This window comes from Nelumbo nucifera, chromosome 1, assembly GCF_055504915.1.
Source record: "Nelumbo nucifera cultivar China Antique chromosome 1, China Antique-T2T, whole genome shotgun sequence".
Taxonomy (NCBI): Eukaryota; Viridiplantae; Streptophyta; class Magnoliopsida; order Proteales; family Nelumbonaceae; genus Nelumbo; species Nelumbo nucifera.
In genome coordinates this window covers 159176967-159190408 of record NC_142649.1, presented here as the reverse complement: position 1 = coordinate 159190408, position 13442 = coordinate 159176967, and the positions used below count along the sequence as shown (strand labels likewise).

The 13442-nt window shown below is 40.3% G+C and overlaps 1 protein-coding gene across 4 annotated transcripts in view; it reads right to left on the bottom strand.

Annotated features, from left to right (window-relative positions):
* Positions 1 to 13442, bottom strand: part of LOC104602862 (exportin-4 protein) — a 155082-nt gene that overhangs the window by 25372 nt on the left and 116268 nt on the right. For all 4 annotated transcript variants that reach the window (XM_088894963.1, XM_088894964.1, XM_010266721.1 and 1 more), the window contains 5 exons: positions 6954 to 7022; positions 6394 to 6465; positions 6229 to 6293; positions 6009 to 6111; positions 5786 to 5917 (listed from right to left, as the gene is read on the bottom strand). In XM_088894963.1, coding sequence (XP_088751089.1) covers positions 5786 to 5917; positions 6009 to 6111; positions 6229 to 6293; positions 6394 to 6465; positions 6954 to 7022 — 441 coding nt within the window. The remainder of the gene's footprint in view (positions 1 to 5785; positions 5918 to 6008; positions 6112 to 6228; positions 6294 to 6393; positions 6466 to 6953; positions 7023 to 13442) is intronic.

Below are 13442 nucleotides of genomic sequence, written 5' to 3'. Positions count from 1 at the left end.
AAAGGAGTAGGATGTCAACCAGAATTGAATTAGTTCTGGCCGCCAGCCCCTCTTTGTATTATATACTCAACTTAAAAGAATAAAAGATTACAAGAATGCCCTTAGTAGGGCAGCTACTTAAGTAGTTGAACAGTTACAACTTAAAAACATAAACTAATGGGCCTAAAGCCCAACAACTTCCTAACTTAACAACTTAAAAATAAGAAATAAATAACTGGGCCCAATAACTAGAAATCGGCCCAACTCAACACTCCCCCTCAAGTTGGGAGTAAATGTCACACATTCCCAACTTGCGTAGATCATGCTCCAGCTTGCTTCTGGCAACACCTTTTGTGAGAACATCAACAAGCTACAGATTAGAAGCAATGTATGGGAGACAAACTTCCCTAGAAGCCACCCTTTCTCTGATGAAGTGTCTATCCACTTCAATGTGCTTTTTCCGGTCATGCTGAACTGGGTTATGGGCAATGTTAATTGCTGCCTGATTATCACAGTACAACATCATAGGTTCTTCTGCCTTTACACCAATCTCTCATAACAAGGAACAAATCTAGAGAAGTTCTAAAACTCCATGTGCCATGGCCCTGTATTCAGCTTCTGCACTTGATCTTGCCACCACTGACCGTTTCTTACTTTTCCACGAGACTAAGTTACCCCCAACAAGGGTAAAGACTCCTGAAGTAGATCTCCTGTCATCAAGGCATCCTACCCAATCAACATCTGTATAAGCCTCTAGCTTCAACTGTCCATGATCAACAAACAATATGCCTCTGCCTGGGTGTCCCTTCAAATAAGCAAGAATCCTATCAGCAGCCTCCTAATGCTGGACTCATGGAGCATGCATGTATCGGCTTACCACACTCACTGCATAGGAGATGTCTGGTCTTGTCATACACAAATATAGCAGTCGCCCCACAAGTCCTGATATCTCCCAATGTCCTTTACCAGCTTACCTTCTAATGCATTAATTCTGTGATTTTGATCAATAGGAGTGCTGATTGCCTTTGTTCCAAGCTTCCCTGTTTCTTGTAGAAGATCCAAAACATACTTCCTATGAGAAATAAAAATTCCATGTTTTGATCTTACAACTTCAATGCCTAAGAAGTACCCAAGCTCTCCAAGATTCTTAAACAATTAGGACTGACACCAAGGATCCCCTCTACTTCACAAACAAGGTATGGTCAGATTGAGTCTGAGTGTAGCCAAAAGTAACCAAGGCCTTCCTGAACCTGTCAAACCATGCTCTGGGTGATTGCTTTAAACCATAAAGTGACTTCTTAAGTCTGCATACCTTTCTCTTTTTAGCATCACTGTAGAAACCAACAAGAAGATCCATATACACTTCCTCTTGCAGATCCCCATTTAGGAAAGCATTCTTCACATCAAATTGAAATAGGGGCCAAGAGTATGTGGCAGCAAAAGAAAGAAGTATCCAAACAGAAGTCATCTTTGCAACTGGCGCAAAGGTCTCCAAGTAAACAATGCCATAGGTCTGTGTGTACCCTTTTGCAACAAGTCTGGCCTTATACCTTTCTATACTTCCATCTGCTTTTGACAGTGTAAACCCATCTGCATCCGACAGTCTCTTTGCCCTCAGGTAGATCCACAATCTCCCATGTTTGATTCTTAATTAAGGCTTCCATCTCTTCCTGCATAGCTGTCTTCCACTCAGGTTTGGAGAGAGCCTCACTAACACCCTTGGGTATAGACACAGGAAAGGAAAGCACGGTAGGAAAGAGAAAGTCCACTGTAGGATAAATACTGTGTAATACAATGAGTAGTACACTTTCTCTTCCCTTTTCTGAGAGCAATAGGAAGGTCCAGGTTATCTGTAATGGAATTAGTAGAATCAATGTGAACTGAAACAGTAGGGATCAAGAGGAATACCTGAATCTGTGTCAGTTGAATCTGGAGTCTCCAAGGAACCGACAGAAAGTGATGTGAGTTCTGCTGCAGTGGAATCAACCTCCCTGTGAAATCTTTGTCGTAACGCTGAGAAGCAAGATGCAAGATAGGTGGTAAGGTAGGTGACATAGGAGGATCAAACACAGGAGTAGACACAGGAACTGGAATTGGAAGAGGGATAGACTGCTCAATCACTTCCCCAAAACATTCCCCCTGAGAAGGATTCTTTGAGAAGAAGGATATAGACTCAAAAAAGGTGACATCCATAGTAACATAACGACTCCCAGAGACTAAATCATAGCAGCAATACCCTTTCTGATTTTCTGCATACCCAAGGAAGACACACTTCTTTGCTTTCGGATCAAGCTTCTAACGATGAGGACCAAGAATATGTGCAAAGCAAACACACCCAAACACTCTGAATGGGGTGCTGAATCCAAGTATACGGGAGGGCACCCTATTAATCAAAAAGACTGCTGTGAGAACTACATCACCCAAAAAATGAACTGGAACTATAGATGTGATCATCATGCTTCTTGCAATCTCAACAATGTGCCTGTTCTTCCTCGCTGCAACACCATTCTGCTGTGGACTGTAGGAACAACTACTCTGATGGACAACACCATATTCTAACAGATACGAAGCAAGATGTTTTTCAAAATATTCCCTTGCATTGTCTGATCTAAACACCTTTATTTGTATCCCAAACTGTGTTAGCACCATCTGATGAAATTGCCTTACCAAGGATGGTACCTCATCTCGGGATCTCATTAAGTAAATCCAAGAATATCGAGAAAGATCATCCACAAATAAGAGAAAATATTGATAACCACCCATAGAAGGAACATGATAAGGTCCCCACACATCAAAATGAATAACATCAAAAGGAGATGGACATCTTTTATTACTAGCTTTAAAGGAATGTCTACAATGTTTTCCAAGTTGACAACCTTTACACTCCAGACTTGACAAATTAACATACTCAAAAAGCTTTGGAAAAAAGAGACTCAAAGAAGAAAAAGACAAATGACCTAAATGATTATGCCAAAGCATAATTTGACTCACTATCCCTACTGACATGATGACCCTGATGAGGAGGAAGTACATCCAGGAGGTAGATTCCATTCACTTCACGACCACTCCCAATTGTCCTCTTTGAATCCAGATCCTACAAAATACAATGACCAGGAGAAAAAATTACTGAACAGTTCAGGTTCTTAGTCAAACTACTAACAGATAACATGTTAGTACTCAATCTGGGAACATGAAGGACAAAGGGAAGGGAAATGGAATCATTAATCTTAACAGACCCCTTCCCAACAAAGAGAACATGAGATCCATCAGCTGTGGAGACTCTGTCTCTGCTAGAACAGAGCTGGTAAGAGGAAAAGATAGTGGAACTATGGGTCATGTGCTCTGAGGCTCTTGAGTCTATAATCCAAGGAAGTCCCTCCTTACCTGTAGTAGAAACATAATTTGCAGTGGCATGTGAACTACCTAAGTGAGCAAAGGAAGTAGGGTGTGCTCCACCAGAACCACCTGTACCTGGCTGTCCACCTGTTACTGAATTAGAACTGACTGTATCCCACTGATTCAGGAACTGCCCTTATCTCTCAAGTTCAGCCATCACTGTAGCAGTTGCAACAGACTCTAGAGTAGCTGTAGTGTAAGGGGCCGGTACGTCACCAGTGACTGCTATGTGAGCATTTTCCTTCTTGTTTTTGAGTCTATTCGGCACCAGAAGAGGATGAAGCTTCCAGCAAGTATCTCTTGTGTGTTTAGTCTTCTTACAATAGTCACAAATCAAATCCTTTTTGTCTTCCTTCTTGATTTCACTGCCACCCTGGTCTCCACTTTGTTTGGGTCTCACAGTGCTAACCATAGCTGATTGATCAAAACCAGAATTTTTCATCATCACATTTCTCCTGCTCTCTTCCCCTGACACAAAGGCATATGCCTGGGAGAGAGTAACACTGTCCCTGGAAAGAATATGTTGTCTTGCAATATCAAACTTGAGATTAAGGCCAACAAGAAATTCAAAAACCCTATACTTCTCTAGGAGCTTCTGGTAGGCAACTACATCCTTAGTGGTTTCCCAAACAACTGTCTCCAGATGGTCAATCTCCTGCCACAGGGTTTTAAGGGCTGAAAAATAACAACAATAGGTTTCTCTCCCTGCCTTGTAGCAATAATCTGATTTGTCAACTGATAAGTCCTAGCAACATTCTCCCTCTGTGAATAGGTTTCTACAACCCCATCCCATATTTCCTTAGCTGTATTTTCCCACAAAAAAATTTTACTTGTATGGGGCAACATCGAATTACACAGCCAAGTTATCACCATATAGTTTTCCTGTACCCACTGGGAGTTGTTAGTTCTAGGTTTCACTTCTTCACCAGTGATATACCCTAACTTCCCACGAGCACCAATGGCCATCTTTGCAGATTGTGACCATTCTAAGTAATTTAAACCATCCAACTTAACTGTAGTAATGGTTCCAGCCCCGAAGAGGTCTCCGACACCTCCTCCCACTGGTCTCATTTCACTCCCGGGCTTGTTTTCAACTCCGTTACCTTCCATAATTATCAAAAAGGGGGTAGAAGGTTACTGTAATATGCAAGAATATCAAATAAATCACTTTTGGTACCAACAACACCCTTCTGGTGCCGTAGATGGTCCTCTCACAAAAGATTCCTTTTCTGCGGGATAGGAGGAGAGAGAAGAGGCAGCCGCTCTCTCCAGAAACCTCCAAAATAGGTAGGACTTGAACCGTCCCCCTCAGAAAACTCCAAGGAACCCTAAAAAATTAGGGCGCCACTTCCTAGGTCAAAATTGAAGGGTCCAATGGAAACAAGACTCTCCCCCTTTCTCTAGTTTCTCCTGATTTTGATGGGAAACCCTAGACCAGCTATAGGGCAAAACAAATCCACTAAAAAATCCAAAAACTGGGCTTACCTGAGATCTTCGATCAACCTCTTAAATCACCATGCAGTTGGCCGATCTAGGGATGCATGATAGAACAACTCAAGGAACCTTCGGCCTGCTCTGATACCAAATTAGAAATCAATGATTGTAGTTTTAGATAAATTGCTTGTGAAGAGAAAGAAAAAGAAGATGAAGAGTTTCAGCAGTAGAGAAGAAAAGAGGAGAAGAAAAAGAGTAGGATGTCAATCAGAATTGAATTAGTTCTGGCCGCCAGCCCCTCTTTGTATTATATACTCAACTTAAAAGAATAAGGGATTACAAAAATGCCCTTAGTAGGATGGCTACTTAAATAGCTGAACAATTACAACTTAAAAACATAAACTAATGGGCCTAAAGCCCAACAACTTCCTAACTTAACAACTTAAAAATTAGAAATAAATAATTGGGCCCAATAACTATAAATCGGCCCAACTCAACAGTAACAAAAAAAAGAAAAAAGTCAAAATGACAAGTAATTGGCATATTTAATAAAGAGAAGATGGCTAAAAGACTAAAAGGGAGACAAAGATAAAGGTATTTATTAAAGTCTCTCAATGTTCTCCTATTTGATTTATATAGTTTTTTTTTATCTTTAAGTGCAATTATATTTCTTCTAATGATTCCTTAAAGGTTTATTAACTAATTCCATGTTTCAAGAAATATTTCCTAATTTTTTAGATTTTCCAAATGTCTTAGTGAAATTAGTGAAATGTCCCCGAGATTTCTCCATCACTACATGGTAAAATGTTCATCGATATCAAAATTGTGAACCATGGTTGAGATGATTCAGGATGAAGGGAAAATGTCATCCTGATGATTAAAAGAAAAACAAATGAAGAGGCAGTCTTAGGATGGCCTTTAGAGTAGATCGATTGAAAAAGATGATGACAAGAATATTGACAAATGCTTATGATACCTCATGTTTGTAAGTTTCAAGAAGAGTCAGAACAGGGTTCATTATGGCAACGCCCATCTGAAATATTGCCTTCTGAGTGCGAGGTTCAGAGGCTCTGGCTGCTCCTCTTAGCCGCTCCAACAAGAAGGTCACCTACAGGAATTTAGCATTACTATAGTCTTGAAGACAGCAAATAAGACTTGGTTTGACAGAATATTTTTATTATAAATCCTTCTGGCCTTACTGAAAGAATTGCATCTGGCTGTTGAGCAACAACTTTGAGGTCATTCTTACTGGATATATCTACTAGGTATGCTGTCATTTGTCCCATGAGATCCCTCACATACCTTGGAAATAAAAACATGATAGTTAGATCACAAAGTAACCAGTTAACCACCCAAAACCTATGTAAAGCATTTACAAATTAAAAAGATAACCCAGAAAATCAATGAAGAATAACTCACTGATTGGATGCCTCTGGATTGCTCATGCCAATAGCTGAGCGAATAAGAGCCTCTGCAAGTGAGCGCTACAAAGAAAAATTAGCATCACAAGAAAGCTTATAGTTAGACGTTTTGAATAACAAGAACAACAAATAACATGAAAAAGGGAGGTCCATTAAGTTTTACTTGATGAATAGCATTTAAAGAGAACAAGTTTCTGTCATTTGCAAAAGCACTTGCTAGATTATGCCATGACTCCTGCAATAGAAATGGATAGAAATTTGGTTAAACAAATATCACTTGGGAGTAACTAAATCTAACCATGGAATCCCACTGTACCACATGCAGCACCATGACCATATTGTGAACTGCAGATAACTAAGGCATGCCATTTTAATTCAAAATATGATACATTGCACCATTATTACCATGGGAGTTGCACACTAACATAATGTCTAAATATGAAATTACATGTTAAATCATGAAAGGAAAATAAAAGTGATTACTATATAAATACAAAAATATTTTGACAGGTGTGAACATATGGGTGTGGCCTCAAGAACATTTGTAATATGTCAATTGTGATATGCCACTTCTCTCCCTTCCATATAACAATAACAGAGGAAAGGGAAGATAATAGTAATATCATGCCTCAAAAGTACCAATCTGTGCAACACAATAGAGGCAAATTGATATAGATGAATACTCTCCAACATTTTAAGGATGGACAAAAATCCAAGCCTCACCAATGTAACAAGGTGAACACAGATATTTCGTCGAACAAGAACTGGAAGCAACTGACAACAAGTGAGAGCCTGCAAAAGGAAAAGGAAACAACATTGATTTTCAAACCAACAACATCATAATCATCCAATTCAAGACAGAGAATGAAGCAAGTTTATCCTTAATTCCATGAACCTTTGCACTCTTTATGTCCTGCCTCTATTAACTAAAAAGAGATAAACTGACTCCTTAAACAAGAATGTAATGGAGACCAACAAAGTGCAGCAACCTTTATCCTGATGAAGAATCAAGGATGATGTGAACTTTTTCATTTGATAGATATCAGAGCTAATTGTGAAAACAGAGAAAGGAGTAAGGGTAGAACATAGGCAACCCATCACTTCCATCTTCAAAATAAATAGATGGTAATTGTTTCCCAATGTTGCACTCTAAGGTCTTATCTTAGTCACACCTAGTTGGTTCACCCTGAAGGAAGTTCACCATATAGGCTTTGAGCAAGGAGGATGCCACATTCTACAACTAAGAATTAAGTTTTGATATGTGTTTGATCTCCCTTCCCACTAAGGTTAATATCTTCAGCTATGATGCCCGGATATGAATACAGATACAGGCATAGATACGGGAAACAGGGAAATGACTATTTCCGAAGTTTCTATATACAGATATTGGTGGAGGTATTCCATATAATATGCTTAAATCATGGCTTTATATCTAGTTTTTGAAGCTAAATGCCATTTCTGAAGACTTACACCTTGCCATATTTAACTAAATTCCTAACATGTGCAGATAGTTTTCTAGTTTAATTTGTTAAAGCATACCACTTTACATATCATATACTGGTATGCTAGGCGTGTACAGGTATCCAGGTATCATAGACCCTCAGTCAGTCTCAACATGCCACAAGAATAGGATATGAGGTATTCTTGTAAAGAACAGAAATTTTACAATTCTTTTAGACAGTAACATGAACAAACCCACAAGAGTGGTAGCTTCTTGGTCCTGTAGGACCATTGTACTAACTGAAAGATGTAAATCAGTCCTCTAATATCAAGTTTAAATTCAGTGATTAGCAGAATAAAACAGATCTGAATAACTGTATAAGAGAAGAAGATGGCGAAGAGAAGAGGTAAGAGAATGAGTCGAATTAATTCTCCATTCTCCTCTAACCCTATTTTATTAAGATCTAAAAAATTAATGATGACAAGTATGCCCTTAAGTGGGCGGCCAGCTTGGAAGTTACATAAAGGAAATAAACAAGAATAAATAACAGGCCCATTAAGTGTGGCCCATCAACATAAAATAAAAGATATTACAAGAGAGACTATTAGGGCCCATTCGGCCCAGTCTCTTTACACTCCCCCTCAAGCTGAGCATAGATGTCAATCATGCCCAGCTTGCTTATATAGTGTGTCAATTTCCCCCTTGGAACTCCCTTAGTCAAGATATCAGCCAGTTGCTCTTCTGATGTGATGAATGAATGGTAAACAAACTTCTCCTGAAGAGACTCTTTCTCTTATGAAATGCCTATCAACCTCAATGTGCTTAGTTTTTTCATGTTGAACAAGATTATGTGCAATGTTGATAGCAACTTGGTTGTCACAATAGAGCATCATTGGTTTCTCATAGTCCACCCCCAATTCCTCTAGAAGGGATTGTAGCCATAGTAATTCTGACACACCATGAGCCATTGCCCTGTATTCTGCTTCAGCTGAGGATCTAGCAACTACTGATTGTTTCTTACTCCTCCAAGACACAATATTCCCAACAACCAGAGCACAATAACCAGAGGTGGACCTTCTGTCATCAATACATCCTGCCCAATCTGCATCAGTAAACAAAATACCTTTCCCTGGAGTACCTTTCAAGTAGCACAAAACACTTTCTGCAGCAGCTAGATGAGTATCTCTGGGAGAATGCATAAACTGACTAATAACACTTACTACATAGGAAATATCTGGCCGAGCCATGCAAAGGTATAACAACTTCCCAAGCAGTCTCTGGAACACTCCCTTATCGGGCAAAGGTTCACCATCTGTGGCAGAAAGCTTATGATTAGGATCAATGGGAGTGGAGATGGGTTTAGCGCCAAGTTTACCAGTTTCAGCAAGAAGATCAAGGACATATTTGCGCTGAGATATGAAGATACCATCCTTAGATCGTGCAACTTCAATGCCCAAGAAATACCAAAGATCTCCCAAGTCTTTGATTTCAAATTCAGAGTTGAGAAATCCTTTTAGTTTGCTGGCCTCTTCAATGTCATTACCCGTGACCACAATGTCATCAACATAAACAATCAAGAAGGTCACCAGAGAGTCATTTTTCTTCAAGAATAGTGTATGATCAGATTGTGCTAGAATGTAGCCAAATGAGACAAGAGCAACCCGAAATCTTTCAAACCAAGCCTGAGGAGATTGTTTGAGACCATAAATAGATCTGTGTAGTTTACACACTTTGCCTTTCATTTCTTTCCCATAAACTCCTAGAGGTAGAGACATATAGACCTCTTCATGCAGGTCTCCATTCAGGAAGGCATTTTTAACATCAAATTGGTGTAGGGGCCAGTCAAAAGTAGCTGCTAGAGAAAGTAAAACCCTGACTGAAGTCATCTTAGCAACAGGAGCAAATGTCTCAAGATAGTCAATGCCATACATTTGGGTGTAACCCTTAGCAACCAACCGAGCCTTAAATCTCTCAACAAAGCCATCAGAGTGATACTCAACGGTAAACACCCATTTGCAACCCACTGGTTCCTTCCCTTCTGGCAAGCCCACAATATCCTAGGTATGGTTCTTATGCAATGCATCAAGTTCAGTCATCATAGCATCCCTCCATTCAACTTGAGATAATGCTTCCGGTACAGACCCAAGTATCACATGGGAAGACACAGAGGCAAGAAAGGAGTAGTAGGAAGGGGAGAGAAGGCTGTAAGATAAGTGTTTGGAGATACAATGGGCTAGTTGAAACATTCCCAAGGCAAGGCTTCTGCATGACACTGGCAAGCTGAGCATAGATGTTAATCATGCCCAGCTTGCCAGTGTCATGCAGAAGCCTTGCCTTGGGAATGCCCTTGGTGAGAAAATCTGCCAATTGTCCTTCAGAAATGATGAATGGAAGACACACTTCACCCGAAGAGACTCTTTCTCGAATAAAGTGTCTATCAACCTCAATATGCTTAGTTCTATCATGTTGTACTGGGTTGTGGGCAATGTTGATGGCGGCCTGATTATCACAGTGAGACCTGTTCATGGGCCGGGTGGCCCGACGGTCCGGCCCGACCCCCGGACGGGCTTGAACAGGATTTTTGGCCCGCAGGCTTAACCTCAGGCCAAAAAGCCTGGCCCGAGCCCGGCCCGGCCCGACCTATAGTTAAACCTAAGTAAACCTGGCCCGACCTATAGTTAAACCTAAGTAAAAACCCTATGTGATGTCCATTTGAATAAATTTTTTGATTTGAGAAGGTTGTTGATTCACTTGTAGGCCCATTGTTCATTTAAATAGGGGAAAAAACATCTGAATTTAAATAGATAATGTCTATTTGAATAGGGAAAAAATTGAATTTCTTTTATTAGGTCGGGCTCGGGCTCGGGCTCAGGCTCGGGCTTTGGGCTTTTTATCAGGGCCAGGCTCGGGCCCAAGTTGTACGCCCGTTGGTCGGGCCGGGCTCGGGCTCGGGCCTAACATTTTTCTGTTAATAAAGAGTCAAAAACCGGCCCGAGCCCGGCCCATGAACAGGTCTAATCACAGTACAACATCATTGGCTTGTCATGATCAATCCCAAGTTCTTCCATCAATGACCTTAGCCACAACAGTTCAGAGACTCCATGTGTCATGGCCCTGTATTCTGCTTCTGCTGAGGATCGGGCCACAACTGATTGTTTCTTGCTCCTCCAAGAGACAACATTACCAGCCACCAGACTGCAATACCCTGAAGTAGATCTTCTGTCATCAATATTTCCAGCCCAGTCAGCATCAGTATAGGCTTCAAGTTTCAGATGGCCATGCTTGGTAAACAAAATTCCTTTTCCTGGAGAGCCTTTCAAATAACACAAAATTCGTTCTGCAGCTGCCATATGAGTATTCTCGGGGAGCATGCATGAACTAGCTAATACAACTGACAGCATATTCAATATCTGGCCGAGTCATGCACAGGTACAGGAGTTTCCCAAGAAGTCTCTGAAAGACCCCTTTGTCTTCCAACAATGTTCCATCTGAAGCAGAAAGTTTGTGACTCATATCAATAGGAGTTGCAGCTGGTCTAGCACCCATCTTCCCTGTTTTAGAGAGCAAGTCAAGGACATACTTCCTTTGGGAGATAAGAATCCCATCCTTGGATCTAGCAACTTCTATGCCAAGGAAGCATCTCAACTCCCCCAGGTCCTTAATCTCAAATTCTGTACGAAGGAAAGACTTACGAGCACAAATTCCTGATGCATCATTGCCAATCACAATAATGTCATCAACATACACAATAAGATATACTGCCAGAGATCCACTTCTCTTCACAAAAAGAGTATGATCAGATTGTGTCTGAGCATAGCCGAATTTAACAAGTGCTGCTCTAAATCTCTCAAACCATGCTCTAGGAGACTGTTTGAGGCCATAAAGGGATTTCTTCAATTTGCATACCTTTCCTTGCATATCACTTCCATACATTCCTGGAGGGAGAGACATATAAACCTCCTCGTGTAAGTCACCATTCAGAAACGCATTCTTTACATCTAACTGATAAAGGGGCCAGTCAAAGTGAGCTGCTAGAGATAAGAGAACCCTCACAGATGTCATCTTAGCAACAGGTGCAAAGGTCTCCAGATAATCAATCCCATACGTCTGTGTGTAGCCTTTTGCAACCAATCTGGCCTTGTACCTCTCAATAGTCCCATCAGACCGGTATTTAATGGTAAAGACCCACTTGCAACCAACCCTCAAGGCAAGCCTAGATAAGCACAGAACATGTGGGCTCAGGTTATCAGTGGGCAAATTTGTTAACAAGCTGAGATTATATGACATATATTCTTCTTCTTCTTCTTCTTCTTCTTCTTCTTCTTTTCTCCTAGTTCGAACTACTGTAGCTATAGAACAAACATTCCTCTTTTCTCAGTTCGGCTGAACAACACAAACAAACCTGTTCATCTTCTATCCTTTGCCCTCCTCTCCACAATAGCTTCTACAGATGTAGTCAACCAAATACTATGAACCAGACCATCAGAAAAAACTCCAATCTTCCTGGAAATGGCTTCAGGCTTCACTTCCCTTAGTCTTATTGCTGCTGGGTATAAATCCTTGAGGAAAAAACCTTTTAGGCATCCCCAACAAACCAGTGATTTAAAAGGCACACCTAGGCGCACAGGCGAGGCGCATTTCAGAGTATACGCCTTGCCTAGGTCCTAGGCGCAGCCCTTTCAAAAGGCACATGCCTGGTGCGCCTGATGCACCTTGCGCCTCAGCCCAGGTGTGCGCCTTTTGAAAATTTGACGCTTTTTTGAACATAGTGGCTGGGCACCGGAGCAGAGGAGAACCCCTAATAAAATGTCTTCTTAAAAAGCAATTAAAACTATAAAATCATTGTTTTTTTGTGTGAAAACTAAGAATTTAAGACCTAACGTGGATTTATTTGGGCTTGCCTTGAGGGGCGTGGCACAAAGGCAGCTCGTAGAATCAGGAATGTAATATGTTTTACATTACATTAGCTACTTGAAGTAATGCAATTGAGTGAAAAAAGAGATTAGAGGTTTTACATGCTTAAAAATGTTTTATATGTTTGATTTTATTTTTAAATTCTCATTTGAATATGCTTTACATCTTATGTTTATGTATTTTAATTTTAGATAATAGGTTTTTTAAAACATTATAAAATTTAAGTTTATATTTTTTTATTAATATTATGTTTAATATTTTTTGTTTTTTTTTTGAATTTTTTTGGCATTTTTTGAATTTTCTGACATTTTTTTTTGTATTTTTGCGCCTTGCTACAAAAAGGTGCGTTCCTCGCCTTGCGCCTTAGGCGCAAATTGACCCCTGCGCCTTGCGCTTTTAAAACACTGCCACAAACTAATGAAATTGATCCAAACATTGCTTGCTGCCAACGATGACAAGCAGAACGAGAATTCTTACCATTATGCCATTTTTGAATTCAACTCCTTTACATCTGAGCTTGGACAACATCTTCATAAAATTGTCCTACCTTAGTTTGAAGAGAGGAAGCAACAACATCGAGTTCCTCATTATCCAAGAGATCCATCAACCTTTATTCTCATCAATCATGTTAGCATTAAAGAACCTCTCAATCTCAACACTTAGCTAACAGCTTCGCCAACAAAGCACCAATCTTCAATCTACTCCTTTGCAGATACCACAAAATGATTCTCCGAGAACTCTTTTACATTGTTATGAACCATTTTAATTTCTCCAGTGTGACTTGCCATTGGGATCTTTCCTTCCTACTCTGAACTTTCTCTAAAGCAGTTCTTACCCTTGATTTCTTGTAGCATTCC